We start from the raw sequence: 23,489 nt of genomic DNA, 5'->3' as shown, positions 1-23,489 counted from the left end.
TTTGACTGATACATGAGATAATGCTAGTTTTTATTGTGAGCATCTCTATAAATGATTATACTGCTATAGTCAGAGCATTGTCAGATTGTCATGGGTTATGCCATCAAGTTCCAAATAGTTCTCATTTGGCATCACCTAACCAGTCTGGACTTTTCAAATAGTATTTATAAATTCAGAATTGTGTTATATTTTAGAGTACATCATGTCAAGCATTTAAATTATTTCTCATAATTTGGCTCAGTTTTGGCCCTGCGACGAGTTGGCCACTGTCCAGGGTGAACCCCGCATAAGGCCCAAAGTCACTGGGACCCGCGACCCCTAACGGGAAAAGGCGGTAGAAAATGAATGAATGAATGGCTCAGTTTTAGATTCAAAAGGCTTCACGGCCGTCAGCTCATGCCTTCCTCACTGAGTTCTGTGCATTCGTGGTCCAAGCTCATGGAGCTCAACTGCTCTTCAAAGTTCACATATGTATTGGATTCATTTTCCAACAATTTCTTCCATAGTTTTACTGACAAAAGAAAAAAGTTATTTTATGGTTTCCAAAACATTGTACACAAACAGTCTCATAAAGAAGAGCAAAACTAAACTAAAACTTACTGTATTCTGGTTCCTCTGACATAGTGCTGATTGTATCAGTCTGTATCAGATCTGATACAAATGGCTGTTCATTGTCTGCTGAGGTCTCAGACTCTGTCTGCTCCAAGCTCAAAAGCATCACTTCATATGCTTTCCTGGCCTCCGAAGATAATTCAATCATTTTATGATAAATGTCCTGTAAAACCAACCAAGTTTTTTTTATCAGAAATATAAAGCTGTAGATTGCTGTTCAGCAGCTGTATAAAACTGACCTGTGCACCATCAAAGTTGAAGATTCCAACTAGACTCACAGGCACGGCCTTGTTAACACAGCGACCCAAAACTTTTCTGGACAAAGCAAAGATAAAGGGCACTTCTTGTTCACGGCAGGTGTCAATGATTGTGTGGAGAGCCTCATCCAAGCCTCCTGCAAAGGTGAGGAGCAGATTAAAGATCACATTAATGCATTTTAGATTCATGGTATTGTGAAATAATGGAAATAAAAAAGAACCTTTAGCCTGGCTGCGCTCGCAATTGGGTGAAATGATGACACATTTGACCTTCCTGAGTTTGAGGTGTTTCAGTACTTCCCGTAAACCCATAACAATTCGCCTTTTCATGCGAGCCTTCATTGGGTCTTTTTGGTACAGACGATCCTGGAAACGCACTAGTTCCTTCAGAAGTGTTGTCACACATTCATCCACATCTGTGCTGAGCATTTGAGTGCAATAACTGCAAGAGCACAAAAAACCTTGGTTAAAAATTTCAGGTTAATCTCTGATATTGGTATTCAATTTAAAACAGGTTTTGGGTATTTACTCTCTGAACTTTCTGCTGTGGATTTTCAGTTTATCCACATGGGTGATCATTACTGTTGTTGGTGAAGTGGTCAGTTCTTGGGACAGTTCTACATCTTTCTCCCCATCAATCATCTCTACTGGATCGCCAAGTTCTTCTGCAGGATTGAACGTCTCGTCTGTTCAAGTATGAAATAAATGTGTTTATTTGGACTTTCAAACAGTCAAAGGCTCGATGAGGCTGGTCTAACCTGCGGCACTTGTTTCACAATCATCTTCCGTCTCCTCTGCATGTGCAGACTCGCATTCAGGCAGGTCACCTCTTTCTTCAAGCAAACGCCTCTGCTTCCTCTCTTCTCGCTCTTTCAAAATAACCTACAACAGAATTATTTCTCAGTAAACAAAATAAAGAAGCTTCAATAAACCTTGAGTTGATCTTCCCTGAGAGACTACTCAAGTGTTGTTAGAAAACTTCAGGTTTGTTCACTGAGTTTATCAGAGATCACAAGACTTTACCAAAGGTACTGAACGATTCACTAGGGCAACGGTAAACAAGAGGAGCAGTAAGTCATGTGCTTTGGACAGATCTGTTCAGGTTTAATATGAGAGAATTGTGGAGGAGTACATGTTGTTAAATACATTTATAAAAGATCAGATTTCTAGATAGAAAGACTGAAGATGACAAACGCAATAGACAATTTAGTTGTGCATTAAAGTATTAACTGTATTTATATAAATAATCATATTTTAATCTAAATTAAGTAACCAACTAATTAGTAATATAATGTTTACAATACATGTTTGTGCAAATTTATGGAAGTAATTTGTGTAAAATAATTAGCACTACAATGTAGATATTATTAATTCGAGCCATACTCAGTGGAGGTAAGCCACTTCTGTAGCCAGCTGCCCTGGGGCAGACTGACGGAAGTGCGACTTGCTTTAACCTTTGAGCCACCGTCACCCTGTCGAATGAGGAAGTGAACAGAAACCTCCTTCAGGCTCCGATTTAGGTTAAACTCAGGTTAAACTGAGGGAGGGTTCGAAGAATAAAACCTGCTCCAGGTTAGGTTCAGAGGCACCGTTACCACAGCAACTGGTTCAGACTGAACCTTTTTTGTGAAACAGAGTTACCATCTGAGTCAGGTTTATTTAAGCACTTTAAGAAACAAAAAGCAAAGTTTTTGTCTGATTTCAGCTTTATTCCACACCGTTTCCAGAAAACCTGCACAGAATTAATATACCTGGTGAAATACCTTTTTAAGAGCAGTAGGTTTCTTAGCTTTTGGCACTTCCCTCTGCTTGCCTTTCTTTACCAATGGACTTGTGGAGTCCAGTGGATTGTGTGCAATTTTCCCTTGTAGCAGAGGATTCTTCTGCACAGGCTGTTGCTTAGGTACCACAGGTAAACCTCCACCAACTAAAACCACATCATGCTTTAAGTGTGTGAGCCATGCTTAGTTTTATGATGGAGATGAAGGCATTACCTGTGAGTGTAAGTGGCTTCATGTCCTGCTTGGCTTTTTGAGATTGTTTCTTTTCTAGGACTGCCAACATGTTTCCAATGTCAAGCTGAACAGGCACTTTACTCTTCTTACCCGAAACCTTTTCAGCTTTCTGCAAACATAAGAATTGTAATCAACACATCAGTAATTTAATTTATATATACATGACTTACTTTTGGGGCCTCCGTAAACCTCGCACTTTGGGCTTTGTTTTTCTGATCCATAGACTGTTGTTGGATGCGTTGTCTTTGGTTTTCCTAAACGGAAAGAACAAATTTCAGATTATAAATATTTTTTCATCGCTTCAAGTGCATGGCTGCAAGGATAAAGTAGTTCAATAACTAACTAAAAGGTGCACCATGTAACTTTTCTGGTGCACGGTCTGTCACCTGCTTGTCTCCATTGCTATGCCTAGACCAGGGCATCTCAAACAGTTTCTGGTGCACCCAGTTTCAAGAAGATGAACTTTTACCAGCACGAGTCCACCACGTCACACACAGGCGGTTTTCTGTGCAGCGCTGACTCGTACCGCTACGTTTACGTTTCTTATTTAACACGAAAACGGCACGGAATTAATGCGGGAAGGAAACAAATGCACACATATTCTTCAGATATGCATAATATCGCCAAACAAGCGATCAGAAGCAGAGCAAGTTTACAACCAAGACTCAGGAGACGAGCATGAAGGGAACCAGCTCTGTACTGTGGAGAAGATTCCTGGTAAAGCTAAATAAATCTCCACAAAGACAAGCATATACATAGTGTAGAATAAAAGGAAACATACATTGTTGCATAGATTAGCCATTTTGGTTCCGGACAATAACTTTACTGTCCCAGTGAAAGAAGGTGTCAAGCCAGGAAACTCTTCTTCGTCCTACAAAGACACATATTGAGCTCATGCTAGCAGACTTGTGCATTTCTCTGCAAAGGATTACCTCAAACCTTGGCAAGTCCTGATATAATGCATTTTTGTCTGTTGCTGTTTCTATGTCTTCATCTGCATCCTTTGCCTTCTTCTTTTTCTTCTTTCGCTTTTTCTTGCCTGTGTTCACTTCTTCCTCTTGCGCTAGTACTTCATCAACCTGCAAGACAAGCAACATGCGTCTGAATATTATAGAAAGCAATCAAAACAAAGACTAACATAAACACTCCAAACTAACGTTGTTTTTAGTACAAATGTTAACAAAAAATTCCAACCTGAGCAAGCTTGGTGGTCTCTTTCAGAAGAGGTTTTTTGGGAGGCTGAGAGGCAATATTAGCCCAGGAGCTTGTTACAGAACCAGGGACACTCTCTCGAGCTTCAACTGTTAATGACATTATAAAGAAGACAATACGTTTATGATTTTACAACAGCTACCTTCCAAGGAGCATAAAAGGTGCTCTACCCATTGCATTTGCAGAGGAGTTGGGAATCACATCAATTTGTGGGGGCTTATCATTTGTTCCCGGTGCATTTTTGTTCCCCTATGAATAAAACAACATATTTTTAAATCATAACGTAACAACACGATTCTATAAACAATGCATATATCAGGAGGAGGTATAAAACCTTCCATGTTGAGTCTGAATTTTCTTCCAAACTTTGAGGAGGAGTTCCCCAGCAATGTCTCTGAAAACGGGGATCTGCTTGGTCCACAAAGATGCCGCTTAACTCTGGAAATTCATCCATTTTCACTTCAAATGTGACAGATTCTGGCATCTCTCTTCCTGTAAAAATGGAAGACAAGTCAGAGGTATGCAATGTCTATTAAGAATATTTAATACAAACCTCTTTTTTTCAGATCCTTTCTCCCGTGTCCAGGACTTTTAGAGTTCCCCATTAACGTCTTATGTCGCAAACAAAACATGATCAATAACAACTTGTTGGCAACATTCAAATTAGTTAACTTATAACAAACCTTAGTTGATTGGTTGCCTGTGGTTTCTTTTTTTTGCCAAATCGTGTTCGCTCTTTGTTTGTTGTATCCATGTCTTCCAAAACTTGAATTGTCATCAGCACTCTCTGATGAGCCCAGCAATGAATGTGGCCTTTAGGTATGTATACAATGATAAGATTAGCATACAACCCAACCTGATCACATCAAAAAAGTTACTGCATCAAAAATAATATTAGACGTGCCCTCGTAAACTTGGATTGGACTGGTATGGGTTTGGTAAAGTTACAGTAGCTGGTGGAGCTGTCAGTGGCTCCCTCTTCTGTCTTCCCTGTGGTGCACGTGCAGCGGGAGACAGGTTCCTCTCCTAAAACACAAGAAAGGTTGAGCACATGTCAGTAGTAGAAGTTCTGTAATGGGTCAGCTCCATGTCCCCATTTTATTAGACAGCTTTGATTAAAGGGCTTCACACACACACACACACACACACAATAAGGTTATCAGGCTCGTTTAAGGCCTAGTTGTGAAATGCTGGTAAAAGATGGGGCCAGGGTGAGGGACATGGATTTGATTCCGAAATATCTTCAATATCTGAGAAAACAGGCAGCGTAAAGCTGTGGGGAAATGTGCAAGCTTCAATAAATGTACAGTTGATTGTCTGAACTCAAGTTATTATGCTTAATGCACTTAATAGAACCTTCATTTTACCCTTAAGACTAAACTTTGCTACATTTACTTGGGACCACAACATCTCAGAGCTGGTCATTATGGAGAACCTGTCATTAAACAGAATATGCTTTTGTTTCAATCCCTGTTAAAACAAATTCTACTTAAATTTATGCAAGCCTAACAAACACGTTGTGCCTTTTAACATTTTATCAACATACAACAGTGCTAGCATGTTAGCTTGCTAGAAGCTAGCGTGCATTAGCCTAAAATGAAAACATTTCCCTACCTTGTCCATCTTTAAGTTTTCATATACAGCGTCAGTGCATTATTTATTATTTATATATAAAGTTTCGAACTCTGACGCAAAGTAGAAACACAAATTCACACTAGATTCATGTTGGGTTAGCTCTCCAGCCTGTTCCAGAAACAACAGTGCAGCTGGAGCAGAGGTCGTCATCAGGAACTGTTTAGAGGAGACATGGGCGACATCTAACGGGCAAAGTGAGTAATTGCACTATAATTATTATATATAAGGTACTACTACTATTATTATTGATACTAAAGTTTACAGTCAATATACTGTATATTACTGTAAATTGACTGTAAATATAAAATACAATACAAAATAATAAACACAATTTGTTTATTTTATTACAAAAATATGAAAATAGGAACATGACAAAATAATTAAAGAAAAAACATATTTATAGACTTGTTATTTTTTGTTCACATGCTTACACAATTATGGTTCATGAGTTAAAATAATTGCTCTATAAAAAAAAAAAACAGTTTGGTCATAAATGATCATAGATCATAATTTGTGGAAGGCTATTTGTTTTTATCATCCTTTAGTCCCCAGTTAGTACTTAGAAGGGCCAAAGGAATAATGAAAGATGCAGATGAGAGCATAAAACAAATCTTGGCTCCAGCAACCCAGTAAACTGTAAAGAACAAATAACATTAGGAAAGAATGTCTTGCATTGTCACAAAAATGAATAATGTTGTGTCTTGGATCCTTACCAGTTGACGACACAACAGGGCCCATTGCTCTGGCTAGGGCACCCAAACTACGCAAAATTCCCATCACTGTACCTTTTTGACTTACCGATCCTAGAAAAAAAAAAGATTACAGATTAGCTACTTTAACATGGGACAATAATAAAGCTTGTTTGAGGTAAAATTACCATAGTCAGACACTAGAGTTGACAGACATGGCACCACTATTGCAGCAGCTGACAAAAAAAAAATACAGAATTAGAAAATAAAACATTACCTGACTCATTCAATACAAAACTCATATTTATTAAAAATATTGGGAAAGAAAATCCCTGTCTACACCAAGAACTCACCAAAGGAATACAAAGCCAGGCCAAAGTACAACATAGTTACATTCCAGGAAAAACCAATGAGTATAAACGCTGGCATCAAAGTTACCAGTGCCTAAAATATGTAAATCAATTTTAGTATTTCCACATTTATAAACAGGCACAAACTGTAGTGTTATTTGGGTCATACCATTTGAACATTCCTTATGTGTTTTCCAGGTTTGATTCGTCGAGCATAACCTCCCTGGATCAAAGCCATGACGATGCCAATGAAGAAAAACATTTTCCCCTGCTGCATGCTGTTTTAAGACATAGGGATTAGGGACAGTTTATTTTTTTGAAGTAAGTTAATGTGGTAGTATATACATACAATTATCAATAAATTGTGCAAAACACCTTGTGAATTTGAAGCGCTGGTGTGTCAGAAAGCTTAGTGTAAATTCCAGACCAGAGAAGAGAAAAAGGTAGGAAAAATAAACAAGACCCAATCTTCTTAGTTTCTCCATCCCTGCAAAAATCAAGCAGACGTTGGTTGATTAACATATTGTTTACAACACCATGAAAAGTTAAACTCACTTTGTTCTGAAGAAGACTCTTTAGAGCTGCTTATAGCGGAGAAACGCAACAAAGCTAGTGGGTTTAGAAGGTCCCTGGAGTGGCCAGAAAAAGACGTCTGGGCAGGGGAAAATGTTAAAGATAAGATAAGCCTTTATCTTAAATACTATGACATTACTGCAGGGTTGCCAATACAGTTCAGATATGGTCATCTCTCAGCCAAGACAAATGTGAAATTATACAGTCTCCACCAGCAGTGCTTGAAACAATGGGCTTCATTTATTTGACGTTTACCTTGTGGTCCTTTCTGAGTGTTTCAGGGAGCACAAGCCAGATAAAGAGCAGATCAGCCACACTGAAGGCCACAGCGAGCAGGGCGGGGGTCTGGTGAAATACACTTTCTTCCCCTGATGTCCTGGAGCTCATCGCAAAGTAGGCCCCCATCAACGGCCCGACAGTGAAGCCCAAAGAAAAAGAAATGCCTATCACAGCCTGAAGACAGATATAGCACAAGTAAGACCAAACTCCAAATGAATTCAGCTAGTAATAACTATTCAATTTAAATCAAGGTTGTGCATACCATTCCCCTGTTCCTTGCTTTTGGACAAGGCAAGTCCGCTACAATGGCAGTACACAGACTGACATTGCCTTTACAAATTCCCCCAATTACACGAAACAAAAGAAACATGGTGAAGTTTCTGGAAACAGCCCACACCGCATACGAAGAGATGAGCCCCAACTGAAACACAAAGCATTTCTCCCCCTATTATATTAAGAGAAATGTGTGCAAATATACTTTTACTGTGCAATTAGAGCACTCACTGTGGTGACCATTAGCAGCGGGCGTCTGCCATATCTGTCCGACAGAGCCCCAGTAACAGGTGAGGACAAAAACTGGAGCAGAGAGAAAAGTGACCCAATCAAACCTGCAAAACCAAACAAATACTTATCATATAGTCTGGGTTAAATAATGTTAACGTCTGAAGCAAACGGGGTTCAGTACCTCCAAATAGAACAGTGTTGTATTTCTTATCAAGAGGAATCCCAATAGATTCCCTAAACCAGTCTACAGCACCCTGCATATATTGATAGACATCATCCTGCAAGTGGTAGAAAGGAAAACAAGAGTGTGTTTTAAGTCTGCATGACTGAGCTGGCATCTGTCACCTCGCTCTCTGAACTGTCATGTGTCTCTTCTCTACACAAGACCAGCTTTGTTTGAATCATAGTATATTAGTCAGCAGCCCTGTTTTTTAACAACTCAAGAGTATTATTGTAGTAAAGTAAATATTATATTATTTACTTCCTCCTGTGAGTAGTGGTCCAAAATTGAAGGCAACAGAGGCAGGATCAAAGTAAAACCAAGAAGGTCCAACACAAGGATGATGAAGACTATGTAGATGATTTTGGTTGAGAAAGACCCTCCTTCCTCCTCAGAGCTGTTTGTATCCGACATTCTTTGTATATTTTCTATTATGAGAAAAACACACAGAATTAATGGCAACAACATGTAATTATGATTGGGCAATATGGGCAACTCATAGGCTATATAGTGTTATTACAAAACACACCTTTTATCTTCTGTGTTGGTTAGTGCTATAAGGAACAAGGAAACGATGTTAAAATGCACACATTACAGGCAACTGATCATCCTTTCTGAACAGTTGTTCCCATCAAGTTGTCATAGTGAGGTAGACAGATTTTGCATAAAAAATACTTTTCATTGATAAATATACAAACATCCTAAATAACGCAACAAGTTGTACTTACTTTCCGCGGCAGCGCAGCTCCACTTCTCTCCTCAGCCCATTACGAATGGTCCTGACCAGGAAGAGGTGTCCTCTTACGGATCAGGCACGGGCCCCATCCAAGTACCGCCCTCACACCGGCGGGGGCCCTTAATAACACACAGCTATTATATGGCATCGACAAGACAGAACTGGAAGAAACATTTACAAGTACAGATACAGGAGAATAAAAAAACAAAAAACAGTAAAAGTACGTAAGTGCCGTTGTCAGATATTAACTTTAGTCTAAAAATGCTACGTATTCTTCACCCTTTAGGCACTACAACTCAAGATTCAAGTAATGAGCAAGTTTTTGTTTTTTTAACTTCAGTCCAGATAAAATGAGCAGAAAGCAGAGCTCTAAGCTTTAAGTAAGGCCTTCATTTTTGTACTTTACTTCCCACCACAGGATATAGATAAGCATAAGGGTGAGATCATAAAAAGGTAATTCCTCTCCTGGAAAACAACCGGAACAGGTTTCTATGGTTGCTTCAAACATACATATGAAAAAAAGAGAACAGCATGTCCAGACTTAGTTTATTTCAAAAAGGGGTATTACAGTAGGTTTGCTATACAACATAAAAGCCAATAGATTCATACACTAAAATTTACCAAATGGATTCAGTAATACAGAACACTTTTAAGATTTAGAGATATTAAGGCAAGAATTAGATTACATTTGAGGTTGGCTTGGTTAGAACTGTTTAACTTAAAATGTAATCCATTTGAAATATAGTTGTAAAAACATGAGGTATACACACAACATAAGACTTCAATAAATCTAGAAAATGTGTGAAAGTAAAAAAAGTATATAGAAAGAACAAAAGCCCTACATCAGGTCTGCAATGAACATATATTTACAAATTGTGAATTTATTGCCTCAAACAGTTACATTCCATGTCTCATCATGTGACGCTCAAGATCTGAAGTGTTTGCAAAACTACGTCCACAAAGGTCACAAGGAAACATATTTGCTCCAACTGGTGAATGAACAGCACTAAGTCCATCAGTAGCTGTAACACAAGAAACAAGATTATTAAACACGTCTCGCGTCAGACTGTTTTAATTCAAATAAATAATTCTTACCCAGCAATACAGGAGGGGAGTTATCAGCTTCCTGGAGCCCATTCTCTGTGTTGGCCACGTTAGCGTTCTCTTCGTTGCGGTCTTCCCTCAAAACTGAACATGACAACTTCTCAGGGGTCTCTCCAGATTGTGCAAAAACAAGACATTGCTCTTTGAAATATTTTTCGAGTATTGGCATTTCTCCATAAGGACTCTTCATTGTGTGTTGGTCTTCAGCGCTGGGAGGAATCAGGTCAGTCTCGCTACTGTCGGACATTTTCTCAGGGAGTGGATTTGGCATGTCTAACTTTGTTTTAGGGTCTTTGTTTGAATCGGGAGCAGCCACATCAACCACCGACTTGTCCGCAGTTTGCCTTTCACTCTCCACGTTTTGAGAGTCGTCTTGAGACTGCTCTTCACCCATGCACACAGCTGAGCTCTCCGTTTCATCTCCCGTCGCTTTTATTCGCAGTTGGTCACCATTGTGTTCATCGGTTGTGTCATTTGAATGATCTTTAAATCTTTCATCCACGCTTTGTCCAGGTACAGTCTGGATTTCAGGGCTTTTGTCTGCGTCTCCGGCCTGATCCTCGTTTCCTTCATCGTTTTTGTTTTTGGTAGTTTGCACACCGTTTTCCGGGTTGTCCATCATTTCATCGTCGTCCTCGTCGTCGTCGTTATCGTCGTCATCGTCTTGAGAAACCCTGCCTTCTATTGCTTCCAGCTGATCTAGACTGACCTGACCCACTAGCTGATGGTTTCGAACAACCTGTCAAATGAAATACAAATAATTCACAAAAAAATAACAACCTCTTCATATGCCAATACCAGAAATGTATGAAATATTTGGGCATTCCCCACCTGATGCTTATCACACAGGTGTGCCTCCAGATCCCTCAGCTGTGTACAGTCAAAGTAGCACAGCCGACACTTGAATGGTTTCAGGTCATTGTGTTTAGCCATGTGTGAATGTAGGCTGTCAGCACTCCCACTGGTAAATGTACATCTGTTACATCGGAAGACAATCCCTTGAAGGTAACGCGACAGTTTGGATCTGCGCACTTCCATTGGCAAAACTCGTTCTTCTAAAACCAATAGAATAGAAAACATAAGAAAACATGTTTGTGAACAAAAAAAATGTTTTTGTTGAGAATAAAACATACCGCGATGCAAGACAATGTGGTCAATCATGTTGTTTTTGTTTTTTGATTGATAAAGACAAAAAGGACAGCAGAGGTTCTTCTGGTGTGTGGGCTCGGACTGGAGAGTAGAGTGACCCATTTGCTCATGTAGATCCAGGTTTTGTCTGCAAGAAAAGTAAGTCAATCCAAAGAGTTCTTCTAGTACACATTTACTCAAAGAGACAAGAAGAAGCAAAGGCTTACTTGAAACAGCTGAAAAAGTTGCAATCCTTGCACCGGATGAGCTTTTTGCCATGTTGCCTCAGGTAGTGGCGTCTCATGGCTGAATAGTGTTGACAGTTAAAATTGCACATTTCACATGGGAGCATCCTTGGGTCACTTAGCTGGATATTTTGTGACATTTTTAAAGCTGGATCAATCCGAGCCATAACATTGTAGTGTTTTAGCTGGCGCTGTACATCGGGGGGCTCCAGGAAAGAGTCTGTGGATGAGAAACAGACTTAAATACAGATTCAAATCCCAATGTCGAGCAGTTTTGTTCACGCATCAGTAATACTTACTTGCAGGCTCCTCGTAATCAGCATTAATGTCAGCTACATAATTTGGTGAAGCCTCATCTTTTTGTCTTGCTTCATCCAAGTGTTGATACATTTCGAAAGAATTCAAAACATCTGATACAAATTGAGTAGAAGAAGTTGAGATGGTAAGCTGAATTCAGTTAGAGCTTGGAGTTTAAATTAAAATGTATCACACTAACACAACTAAAATGTCTTCTACTTACGTGGATGCTTTTTCATGATATGGCTTTTCCCCAGGCTTAACACAGATGTTCGATAGGGACAGAATATGCACATAAATGGCTTTGTAGTCCCAGTTCTGTAGCTTATGTATTGATCAATGCTGTTGGGGGAGGGGGAAATGTGAGACCCTTTTAAAAAAATGTCTACAAACAGAACACACACACACTACACACAGAAAACACACACAGAGAACACTGAAAGGTGCACTGGTTTGCCTGGATTGTTCCACAGTATTATTGGACTGTGCCCTAAACTTTTCTCTTTGACGTGCAATTACAGCCGCTTTTTTTGCTTAAAAATACAATGAAAAACATTATCACTGTGAGTGGTGTCGCCTCTACACAGATCTGACCTGTAATGTGGCGTTGCCCGTTTATCTCAATGGAGATAGAAAAGTTAAATGCAATACTGTGGAACATCACAGGCAAAAAATAACACTTCAAAGATGCAAAGAAATAACTTGTCCCCACCAGTAACTCCCTCCTAACAACTCCCCACAAGTTACATAGTTTACCTTTACAGTATCAGAATAAGGACTACTTTCCCTGACAGGTATCTTTTTCATGTATATTGGAATTGGAGTGTGTGTGTGTCTTTGACTTATTACAGCCTACTTAATTGATTTTATTTGTTGATTGTCAGAGCACATTAAGTATTCACAGTTTGGAGTCCAGTGTCGTGTTAATGTGTCTGCATAAGAAGCAGTATCTTTTGTAACACACTCATCACTATTATGAATTACACTTTTGACTTGAGGATTTTTAACAATAAAAACAAAAACTGCTTACTGTTCAGGGTAGTCTAAGGCAGTAGCATTGTCCAGAGCTGCTAAAGCTGCATGGCTGCGTTCATGCGAGCGCAGTCCTTTGAGGGACTTGAACGACCTCTTACAGCGTTGGCAGTTGTGTGTGACGTCACTGGGCTCGTCCTCGAATACCTCTGGCCCTTCAGGGCCCCAACGAGGGGAGGCTGATGCAGGAGGACTGATGAACGTCTCTTCACTGGTCACATTTAAACCAGTCTCCTCTTCAACTGAATCCAAACTAGGGAGTGCATTTTCCTCAGAAACCTAGAGAAACGATAGTACATGTCAGTATATTATTGCTGAAATGCAGATCTGTAAATAAACTTTCACTTACCTTGCTTTTCAGTTTTTTTCCCTTCTTCAGAAAACTTGCTCTGTGTTGATCCAGGTGTTTGCATATGTTTTTAATCCCGTAGATTTTCTTTTGGCAGTAGTTACACCTGAAAACTCCTGTTGTCCTGTCTGTTCGTTCTGCGACTATTGTAAAGTCTAGTTGCATCCCAGTGTGAAATGTTTGGTAATGGGCCAGAAGCTTCACATCTGAATCTAACACCACATCGTTGCACTTTCTGCAGGGGAACTGACAGCTGGGCACTGTTGCTTTATAATTCTTGTACTTCTCCATGTGCTTGTAGACAGCTTGTGAATCATACTTGTGTCTGTTCTTGAAGTGAGCGATCAAGTATCTTCGATATGGAGAGCCATAAGAACAGACACTGCACTTGTAAACAAGCTGTGGGATGGTGGTCTTATCATTTTCTGCTTGTTCCAGTGGATCTTCAGTTTGCTCCATTTCCTCAGGCTTGGAAGGCATGTTTGGTTTATTTGATTGGTGGAAAAGTGGCGAATAAAATTTGATATAGGAGGATTTTCCGTGTCTTTGCATATAATGGTTTCCAAGTTGCTTTAGGATTGAAGTTGAATAAGAACACAGGGAGCACTTGAAGTAATGGCGAAATTTGCTCACGAGGTTTGTTTGACCTGAAGCGGCGGTCTCAGACGCTGACGACACCGCATTGTAATGTGAGGTGGTTTGATCATTTGGATTATGGTCAATTTCACAATGTCTTTTAAGTTTCTTCAGTCCACCATAAACCAGGGAGCACTTTCTGCACCGATACCCCCCAAAATTCTTTGCCTTTTCAGTCAGGCATCCAATCAAATTTGCCACATCTAATTCAATCGTTTTAAGCTTGCCTGCCCTGACTACAATCTTCGGGTGTCGCATTTGGCAGTGGGTCAGAGTCCCATGAAAACTAGAATTGGCATACCGGCAGCTTGGACACTTGTACATCAGCACCATTTGACTTTTTGTTGGGAGAGTAAGTTGAGCAGCTGTAGCTTTTGACTGCACCAATGGCTGGTTATATAGAGGTGCGTAGTGTTTAAAAAAAGCCTCTTTTCCATGTTTCTTCGTATAATGAATTCCAAGGCGGACTTTTGTAATGAAGGCGTCCGGACAAAGAGCACAAGGGAACATACTTCTACTGCTATTCTTGTGGCAAACGCACAAATGGTCAGTGTGCTCCTTTGCCGTGGAACAGTACAAACCGCAATGTTGGCACCAAATCTCTTCATCTTTATTTTGCACAGTCGGAGGCTTGTGAGTCTCACGGTGTAACTTCATCTTCTCCTTTGATGGATAAACTTGAGAACAATCTTTGCACATGAACCCGCAAAATTTCCATGTGCCATTTTTAACTTTTATTTCCACATTTCTGAGATGTTCGCGCTCAACATAGATGCTGTAAAGCTTCAATGCTTTGTTGGGATGCTTCATGAGATTGTGCGTAACGACACCCTGTTTAATGTTATTCACATAGCTACAGCTGTGACATTTAAAAGCTTGGGTCCGCTGGGCCATTTCTTCTTGTGGCATTTTGTCACTAGTCTCCTCACGGTGTTTCATTCCCATATGAATTAGAAGACCACCGCGATGTTCAAATTTTGCAGGACAATAAGAACAACTATATTCTTTTGCCTCTTCAGTTGAAACATTTACATTGTCAAAATCAAGAGGCATTTGGTATGTGTCAAAGCCTTCATCATCGTCATTATCATCATCAGCCGCAGCAGCCGCATCATCGTCAGCTGTGTCTTGTAATTTGTTTGAATCAGTCTTTGCTTCCGTGGGGTTAATGTTCAAAGCATTGCCTCTGTTTTTGGGATCACATAAGTCTGGGCTTAAATACATTGACGTGCTTATTTTATTACTGCTTAAACTTCGTGCATGTTTGTCCATGCAATGGTGTCTGACCGCTTTCGGATCTTTGTGCCAGAAGGTACAAACATCACAGTGGTATCCAGGCTGAAAAGTTGCATCTGAGCCACAAAGCTGCACAATGTCAGATAAAGACAGTTTATTTTTGTGAACTGATTGAAGATGTTTTCTTATAAGATATAAATGACTTGTCCCATACGAACATTGTATGCACTTTAGTTTTACTTCGGTCTCTGGCCCAAGTACAGGTTTTACATTGGTTGTTTTAATTTTATATTTTTTGTGTGTATCTGCATCAGTGACTTTCTGATTTTCTTGACTTGTTATTCGATTGCTTGCATTTAACCGCTCACAAACAATAGACGAATACTCTGCAATTTCCTGTGGTGTCCTCCGAAAGTTTCTATGGGACTTTACGTAGTGTCCAGTCAGTACATGCAAGTTTTTATGTCTGTAATTGCAAAAATGGCAGAAAACCAACGCAGTGTCACCTTGAACCAGAGGAAGAGGAAGTCCTGAAGGAAGAACTGAGTCCCTTGGATGAGATTTTGATTGTTCAATTTGATCACGAATCATGATCGTATATTCAAAAATACTTTGTTTTACTTCAGTGATTTGATGAAGCTTATTCTGGTGACCCATTATTCCTACTAAAGTAGGATTGCCATAGTTGCACATTTTGCAATAATACAGATCCTGTGGGTGTGCAAATAGGTTAGTCTCTGAATTATGCACAGTAACCACATTTTTGCTCTTAACCTCTGCAGAGTGGTGTACCTCGGCAGAGTGGTGTAGGATGTCTTCAATTGTTGTAGTTATTCCGTGTTTTGCATTATGGTGAGAAACTACACTTCTTATATTGGCGCTGCAAAAAGTGCAAAGATGGCAGTAAAACATCTTCCCAATTGGAGAGGCTGTGGCATGGTCCATCCCAGGAGTATTCGGTGCTGCTGGCAAATCATGATCGACTGCATTGCCCTCATCTTCTGGATCAGAGACAGGGGATGCCCAATTGTCTTCCATCTTACAATTATGGTAAATATCCTGCTCCGGGCCTGCTTTCTCCTCTGATGTTCCAACAGGGAGAGCAAAAACTAAATGTTTGATTTTATCTAATGTAATTGGTTCTTCTGGGTGGCATTTTTTGTAGTGAACATGCAGGACAACAACAGACTTGTGACTGAAGGGACACTTTTCGCAGTAATACAACATCCCATCGTTTGATTTGGCTGCTGAAGGCATCTGCTCGTCCTGGCTGGGTGTGGTGGTTCTCTCAGTTTCAGGCTTTACAGGGCTTGTGTCTTCTTCTGATTTTCTCCTACTGGTCACATAACCTTCGTGTTGTGGAGAGGAATATTTGCTGTACCATAATGAATTTTCTACTTTTTGAGACGGATGCTTCTCCTTGTAGTGCTCTTTTAAACTTTGCAGTATTTTTGATGTAAATGGGCACATGAAACACTTATGAACCAATTCAGAAAATTTCAGACTGAATACTTCAGGGGCATTTGGATGATCCTCGCTGTAATGATTATGTAGATGAGCTTCACTGGAAAATTCAACTGGACACTCCAGACACCGAAACATAGCAGTCTTGTCACTCGTCTCCTCAATGTAAACAGAGTTGCATTTTATGTAAGGATGTTTGTCTTCATAATGACTGACAAGATGCATCAAGTCTGCAGTATTATACTGGCAGTGCTTACAGAAGTACTCTTTTACGCTCTCGAGCGCTTTGCTGACAGGATCTAGTTCCTCTTCATCATCACTAACCTCAAATGAAAGTTCGCCAGAAGTTGTTTTTAGCTTTTCAAATGGGGCTTCTATTTCTAATTTTGTTTTTTTAGAAGGATTAGATTCAGCCCCTTCTTTAGCCATTCTCTTTCCATTATTATTTGGTGGAACTTCTTTGAAAGGATCCACAGGCTTGGCTGATGTTGGGTCAGAAATCATATCCAAATCACTGAGCAGGTGCGATGTAGAATTGCTCATAGAACCCAGAGCCAAATCTATTGACTTTGCAGTCACCTGGAACACCCCTGATGAGCTTAAAGAAGATTCTTCCAAACGCAAGGTATGCGTGTCCCCTTTATTAGAATCACAATCAGACTTCAGTGTGGATGATGGCGAAAAATATTTGGTGATGGTCTGTGGGGGCTTTGAATAGTCTCTGACATCTTTTGAGGTGCTTTTGCGCTTTGCTTTTTCATGATTTGTTTCTTTTGTACCTGTAGAGACCTTCTCTTTATTTATCAAGAAGCTTGGATTTGCGGTGCGATTTTCATAGTTAGGACTACCTGAGCATTGTTGTTTATGCTCACAATAGATGGACCAATTGCCACTTTTAAAATTACAGTTCTTGCAATTGAAAGCAAAATCTCTCTTTTTTAGTTTAAGACTATTTTCTGTCTTGGATTTACCTAGTTTAAGACTGTTGTCTGCCTTGGATTTACCCAGTTTAAGACTGATGTCAAGCTTAGATTTAATTTGTGGCACAGACTTGAGGCCAGAGTCTCTCAGTGCAGAATCAACTGAAAGGCCATGAACCTGATGGAGATGTTCGTACAGATAAATCCTGGTTTTGAATATAAGCACACAGTGACTACAGTTGTAGGATATAGCAGTGTCTTGAGGAGCAGCTTTGATTGGAGTAATGTTGCCAAAAGTATGGTGCGCAGAATCTAGGATAAAAAGGGACGAATTTCAGCATTTAGAGGAATTAAACTCACTGTCAAAAGCAGAAAACCCACACACGCCTACCGTTCGGCATCTTGCGTTGTCTGTGATCACCTCAGAAGCAGGCTGGTGTTGATGGACCTAAAAGAAATCGTATAAATAAGTTAAAAATGTGACCCATTTTGGAGTGTTATTGACGACAACAAAGTAATCGTGATTTAGGTCTACACTTCAGGGGGCTTGCCTTTAGTTTTATTGTATGGCACAAAAATAAAAAGACGGCGTCGACGTTTTCTCCTCACACCATACCTTCAGCTGAAGACCGCTGGGGTTGGGACTAGTACTTACAGGTAAAGCTTTGTTTTTAATGTATGATTGACGGCTAGAATTAGCTTACAATCCCCGAAAGACTAAATGTTGAGCTATTAAGTACTTACACATTGTGAACACCATCAAAACGAGGTTATAACGTAATGGGTTTACTCGTTGTTTGCAGTGCAGCAGCAGCCACTCACATTTCCGCCATTTTTCCCGCGACAACAGCGCCGTGTCCGACCTCCCATTTCCTGTCCCATAACCATACATTACAAAATATAAACAGTCAAGTTACAGTATTTAGACAATAATAACACACATAAATTATGATGATTAATAACATTGTTTTTTGTCGTTACAAGCTTTTGAAACCACATGTTTCAATTGTTTTGTCAGTTCAAATGGTTCCGGGGTGTCGTTTGTTTCCTACGGAACACAAAGACAACGTACCATAACATAGGAGCCAGACATGGGAGCCAGACCATGGACGTATTACATATCATATTAGAGCCAGACGACACCTTCTAGCAATAGATAGTTTTGAAATAGTTTTTCGTTATTAAAAATAATAATAATAATAATGCCACAGTAGACTGTTTGGATTAACGCTGAATCCTCCACAATAAACTGATACAGATAGAAATTTCTAAATGAGGGGAGGTGAACGATCCATAGAGCTGTCACACAACATACTCAAAAGAATTGCTGTGACACGTTTCTTCTTTGTTAACGCGTACGTGCTCTGTTTCTTGCTTGGAGGCTGACCTATTCGTCTAAATGTGTGGCTTAGCTCTGTAGCACAATGATTCTGGTCAGGTTAACCTTGAAAACTATATCGAGGATTCATCGTGGCTCGAATTGTCATCGTTTTCAACCCCTGTCCTACAGGGTTGTCAACGTTTGTGGCAGACGAGAGGACTATCCCCATTTTAATGATTCGAGAAGAGTATTCGACATCCAAAATGCGTTATTTTCATCATCTAAACAGTGGAGCGCACGAAGTGGAAGACGATGTTTCAGTTTATCAGCAGCTTCTATTGTAAACTCTGCACCTGCGCCTGTCCAGCCGTATTTGCGTTTAATGAGACTGGACAAACCTATAGGTCTGTATACTGTATTACCTTTTGAGATGATTTTTAATTTAGCTGATTCTTTTTCAACAGTCTAGTTGTGTTTGTCTTTTAGGGACATGGCTGCTGTATCTTCCATGTTCTTGGAGTATTGCTCTGGCGTCTGACGTAGGATGCCTTCCACACTTGGGCATGCTCACATTATTTGGTACAGGGGCACTGCTAATGAGAGGGGCAGGCTGTACCATCAATGATATGTGGGATAAAGACTTTGACAAGAAGGTATAGTAGGTCGTAGCAAGGCGTTATAATTTTCTTTTAACTATAGTTAGTTACAATACATATCTTGGCATTTTGCTATTCTCTAAAAGAGTGATTTCCCACCATTTTGTCTGGAGTACCTCCTAAGCGTTGTCTCACACTCCAAGTAACTCGGGTCAAGTCTAATGAGTCTAATTTGTATCGCCCAAAACAAACTAAACAAACTAAACTAGTCGGACAAATAATACTTTTGTATTATCTTAAAAAAACATAAAAAAGAAAGTACACGTTTAAAAAAGGAACTATTTAAAGCTTAAATAGAAGCAATAAGTGACATTTATAATCCAACCTTTGTATGAAATAGAAATGGCATCGCCTTTGCCACCATAGTCTCAGCAGAATCCACGGGAAACACTGCAGTATTGTCCATAATGACAATTGTATTTTCTTATATTAGATATATTATATAATCTGTCAATATTATGCCAATCCAACAGAAATGTGTTAAAATGTGTCTTTAACATATTTGTCGAGGTGGACATACTTATTTATAAGACAAATGTGAAATGTCTGTAAAATTACCCACATAAAGTGCAACAATATCACCATCTTTGTGTAACATTTTTACTATAAACACATATCTTCAAAATAACATTTACAATATTATCAACATGTTGATATATTGCCCACCTCTGCTAGTGTGCTATATATCGTTAATTATTATATTATAAATCTTCCTAAAAGATGCTTCGTTTACAACAAGTAACATTTCTTATTCAGATAATTTCACAAGTACCTACTCTAAACAGCCATTATCACATTTTTATATTTTTGGTTTTGTTTTTTTGCTGCAGGTGGCACGGACAGCAACAAGACCCATTGCCTCAGGGGAGATATCTCGGTTTCAGGCACTTGTCTTTCTGGGCGGCCAGCTTTCTTTGGCCCTTGGGGTTCTTTTGTGTCTTAACAATTACAGGTGCTATTTCTGATTAGCCTGGTGTTAATGCCATTAAGCCTTTTGTAATTATCTAATGATCAAGTAACTAACTCATTTTGTGTTCATTTCTGTTTGTACAGTATAGTTCTCGGTGCTGCGTCTTTGGGCCTTGTGGTCACCTACCCACTAATGAAGAGAATCACTTATTGGCCACAGTTGGTTTTAGGTACATAGACTCATTATACTTGTTCCTTCAAATGCAATGATTTCTCACTCACTCACTTACTTATTTAATTACTTTACTTACTTACTTTACTTACTTACTTACTTACTTACTTACTTACTTACTTACTTACTTACTTACTTACTTACTTTACTTTACTTTACTTTACTTTACTTTACTTTACTTTACTTTACTTTACTTTACTTTACTTTACTTTACTTTACTTTACTTACTTTTCTGTTTCAATTTCCCCAGGACTCACCTTCAACTGGGGAGCACTGCTTGGTTGGTCCGCTATTAAAGGTTCATGTGATTGGTCAGTTTGTCTCCCGCTGTATTGCTCAGGAGTGATGTGGACGCTGATATATGACACCATATATGCTCACCAGGTAAATAATAGCCTTTTGTTGTAAGAACTTGTTTTAAACACTCAGAAACCTTTGGTATGCATTGCAGATGTTTCAGGGGCATAAAATGTTTAAGCGTGTAGTTCAGATGTCTTGCTGTCCATACGTGATCAGTACACACGCCAGTCAAAATTGTCATCAAAATTATTAACACAAGGCAGGATACAACAAAAGGCTTTAAGCTTAACTAAGAACTTAAATGGGACAAAACTAGGACAGAATTGTTTTAGAATAGTTTTGTTACATATCAGAACTTTTAGAAGAGCACATTCTAATACTTTATGTACATGTACTGAAGTTTTGAAAGTAAAATAATAATCTTTAATAGTAATCATAATAATAATCTAATCTTAAAATAAATAATCTTTTGTATAAAAAATGGTATCCTTAGAATGGAATTGAGTTTGGAATTTTAGTAACAACAATACTTTGATCTGCTAAACCTGCCAAGCTGTTGAATGAAAAAAGACATTAATATAATCATATACCTTATTTCTTCAGAAGTTATGTTTATTATTATTGTGTGTTCTAGGACAAAGAGGATGACATTAAAGTTGGAGTCCGGTCCACTGCGCTGAGGTTCCAGAAACAAACTAAGCCTTGGCTGAGTGGCTTTGCAGTCGCTATGATTTCAGGCCTGGCTGTGACAGGGATCAACGCAGAGCAGACCCTTCCTTATTATGCTGTACTGTCGACTGTGGCCATTCATTTAGCCCACCAGGTAACTGAATACAATTGCCATGTACAGCATTAGATTTGCTATGTAACAACACATATATTCATGTATTATTATTATTATTATTATGTTTCTATAGATATATACACTTGACATCAACAAACCAGAGGACTGCTGGGAGAAGTTTGTGTCTAATAGAAACCTTGGACTCTTGCTGTTTTTGGGCATTGTAACAGGAAATTTATGGAAATAAAATATGTTAAGTATACAATATAATATATATAATGTAACATTTTAATAAAAAATGTATATCTGATAATTATTTAATCCCTTTGTATGTTTTCTTTTTTATAACTAGCGAAATGTCATTTTGACATGAGCACAGTTTCAAAACCTGACAAGTCCAAATTCTACTGTAATAACAATGCAGGTAATGATAATTTGGGTGACAATCCAACTCAAAGTACCATATATGGATTTCATCCAAGACGATGAAAGCTTTGGCAACCAGTTTCTCTGAATGTATTGGTCTATGCTTACAGTTGCTGCCCAAATTGTAAAGCCTATACATTGACCGATATGCAGCCCATGCCACCACAAGGAAAAAACAAAAGTCAATTGCAAAGAAAAATATTTGCATCTTTTATAAACCAGTCTTCGCAACCAAGATGCTGTGGTTGTATTCCATCTTCGAGCAAACTCAGATATAGAATTGGAAGACTCCGTTACCCAGAAGTCCCCATCAGATAGTCCACACCAGTCTATGCAACCAGAATCTGTCTCACAAAAGCCAAGTCCAGCAGCATTATTAAGGCATTCACTTATCCGCCAATGAGCATAATAATGCAATCTTACAACCATTGCCATTGCCCACATGTTAATGACACTGTAAACAAAGTTGAAATTATATGTATATTTTATCATGCACAGAAAACTGTATCTTAAATATTGTAGTAAAAACACCTGCATCAATTTAAAGCAGACAACACTTAGTGGATTTGGTGACGGGTTAACATCAATCACTTCAATAAATGAAACAAAATGAGCAAATATGCACAAAGGTCCACCGAGTAAAGTAGTGAAATTTAAAATATAGCTGATGACGGGAAGAAGCACTTCAATGGTTTCACTACATGATAAACCGTTTAAGGACAGTCTTAGTCTTTTGTCTTGGATATCCATAGAGATGGAGGTAACTCTCTGTGTGATTAGCATCAACGAAGACACAGCCAACACCAGCCTGCAAGAACAGAATATTTTTGGGCCATTATAACACTGTTCATTTCAAATTCATAACTTTAACACGCAATGACACATTTTAACACCAGGAGGCGTATATTATATAGTGTTTTAAAATGATAGCCCACCTCCGGTTGTCAGAGTCTGGCTGATAGAATTCTTTGTACTGTAGAAAGATGTGCCAAAATGTTTGCCATATCATCTGTATTCCAAGCACCCAGGTGTGAATGCAGTGCTGGTCCACAGTACAAAGAAGCAGAACAAAGATACAGACTGTTGTAAACAGCAGCATACTGTAAATTCCCATTGTGATCACTGCCAGGACACATCCTCCAATGCACATGTACAGGTACCTTTAGAAGTAATGAACCGTTTTATTATAAATTATACTGCCCTGTAAAGAAGTATGCTTTACACACCTGCACCTCAAGGACAGAAAACCATATGTTGCTAGAAAATAAAATAAAAATCCAAATGGTATAGAAAAACATTGCTGCAACAAAAAATGACGATCATCCCAGAACCAACTCGGCAAAGTCATTATGTCTGCACAATGATATT

The 23,489-nt window shown here is 39.1% G+C and overlaps 5 protein-coding genes across 6 annotated transcripts; 1 reads left to right on the top strand and 4 right to left on the bottom strand.

The window, feature by feature from the left end:
• Positions 1-28: 28 nt before the first annotated feature.
• secisbp2 (SECIS binding protein 2) lies at positions 29-4,909 on the bottom strand. Its single transcript, XM_072432994.1, has 16 exons — positions 4,780-4,909; positions 4,650-4,707; positions 4,431-4,588; positions 4,267-4,345; positions 4,079-4,185; positions 3,817-3,963; positions 3,666-3,755; positions 3,055-3,138; positions 2,864-2,993; positions 2,633-2,796; positions 1,628-1,751; positions 1,399-1,555; positions 1,091-1,311; positions 852-1,006; positions 601-775; positions 29-511 (listed from the first exon to the last, which is right to left on the bottom strand). The coding sequence occupies exons 2-16, from the start codon at positions 4,699-4,701 to the stop codon at positions 390-392; spliced, it is 1,965 nt and encodes a 654-aa protein (XP_072289095.1). The 5' UTR covers positions 4,702-4,707; positions 4,780-4,909; the 3' UTR covers positions 29-389.
• A 1,213-nt stretch (positions 4,910-6,122) lies between these two features.
• On the bottom strand, positions 6,123-9,135 carry mfsd10 (major facilitator superfamily domain containing 10). 2 transcript variants are annotated; one of them, XM_072433630.1, is made up of 13 exons: positions 9,071-9,135; positions 8,608-8,774; positions 8,308-8,404; positions 8,127-8,230; positions 7,885-8,043; positions 7,599-7,796; positions 7,326-7,422; positions 7,146-7,257; positions 6,940-7,048; positions 6,774-6,864; positions 6,609-6,656; positions 6,445-6,534; positions 6,123-6,365 (listed from the first exon to the last, which is right to left on the bottom strand). In XM_072433630.1, exons 2-13 carry the CDS (start codon positions 8,758-8,760, stop codon positions 6,253-6,255), a joined length of 1,371 nt encoding a protein of 456 aa, XP_072289731.1. In that variant the 5' UTR covers positions 8,761-8,774; positions 9,071-9,135; the 3' UTR covers positions 6,123-6,252. The 2 variants fall into 2 exon arrangements, with proteins under 2 accessions (XP_072289731.1, XP_072289732.1); XM_072433631.1 differs by having other exon boundaries at positions 9,075-9,131.
• Positions 9,136-9,887: 752 nt separating this feature from the next.
• LOC140346535 (zinc finger protein 462-like) lies at positions 9,888-18,341 on the bottom strand. Its single transcript, XM_072432650.1, has 11 exons — positions 18,238-18,341; positions 17,885-17,941; positions 13,238-17,805; positions 12,887-13,167; positions 12,080-12,198; positions 11,859-11,969; positions 11,542-11,779; positions 11,320-11,462; positions 11,018-11,241; positions 10,178-10,925; positions 9,888-10,104 (listed from the first exon to the last, which is right to left on the bottom strand). The coding sequence occupies exons 2-11, from the start codon at positions 17,892-17,894 to the stop codon at positions 9,980-9,982; spliced, it is 6,567 nt and encodes a 2,188-aa protein (XP_072288751.1). The 5' UTR covers positions 17,895-17,941; positions 18,238-18,341; the 3' UTR covers positions 9,888-9,979.
• A 438-nt stretch (positions 18,342-18,779) lies between these two features.
• On the top strand, positions 18,780-22,146 carry coq2 (coenzyme Q2 4-hydroxybenzoate polyprenyltransferase). The gene is made up of 7 exons (XM_072433569.1): positions 18,780-19,218; positions 19,301-19,467; positions 20,301-20,422; positions 20,524-20,609; positions 20,862-20,995; positions 21,546-21,734; positions 21,829-22,146. The coding sequence occupies exons 1-7, from the start codon at positions 18,918-18,920 to the stop codon at positions 21,940-21,942; spliced, it is 1,113 nt and encodes a 370-aa protein (XP_072289670.1). The 5' UTR covers positions 18,780-18,917; the 3' UTR covers positions 21,943-22,146.
• mboat4 (membrane bound O-acyltransferase domain containing 4) lies at positions 22,077-23,469 on the bottom strand. The gene is made up of 3 exons (XM_072433887.1): positions 23,348-23,469; positions 23,057-23,281; positions 22,077-22,929 (listed from the first exon to the last, which is right to left on the bottom strand). Exons 1-3 carry the CDS (start codon positions 23,467-23,469, stop codon positions 22,077-22,079), a joined length of 1,200 nt encoding a protein of 399 aa, XP_072289988.1.
• Positions 23,470-23,489: the final 20 nt, after the last annotated feature.

The sequence above is a fragment of the Eucyclogobius newberryi genome, unplaced genomic scaffold (genome assembly GCF_026437365.1).
Source record: "Eucyclogobius newberryi isolate DKJ021-1_F unplaced genomic scaffold, fEucNew1.0.hap1 SCAF_6, whole genome shotgun sequence".
Classification (NCBI taxonomy): Eukaryota; Metazoa; Chordata; class Actinopteri; order Gobiiformes; family Gobiidae; genus Eucyclogobius; species Eucyclogobius newberryi.
The sequence above is the reverse complement of the archived record's forward strand: the minus strand, read 5'-3'. Positions and strand labels throughout refer to the sequence as shown.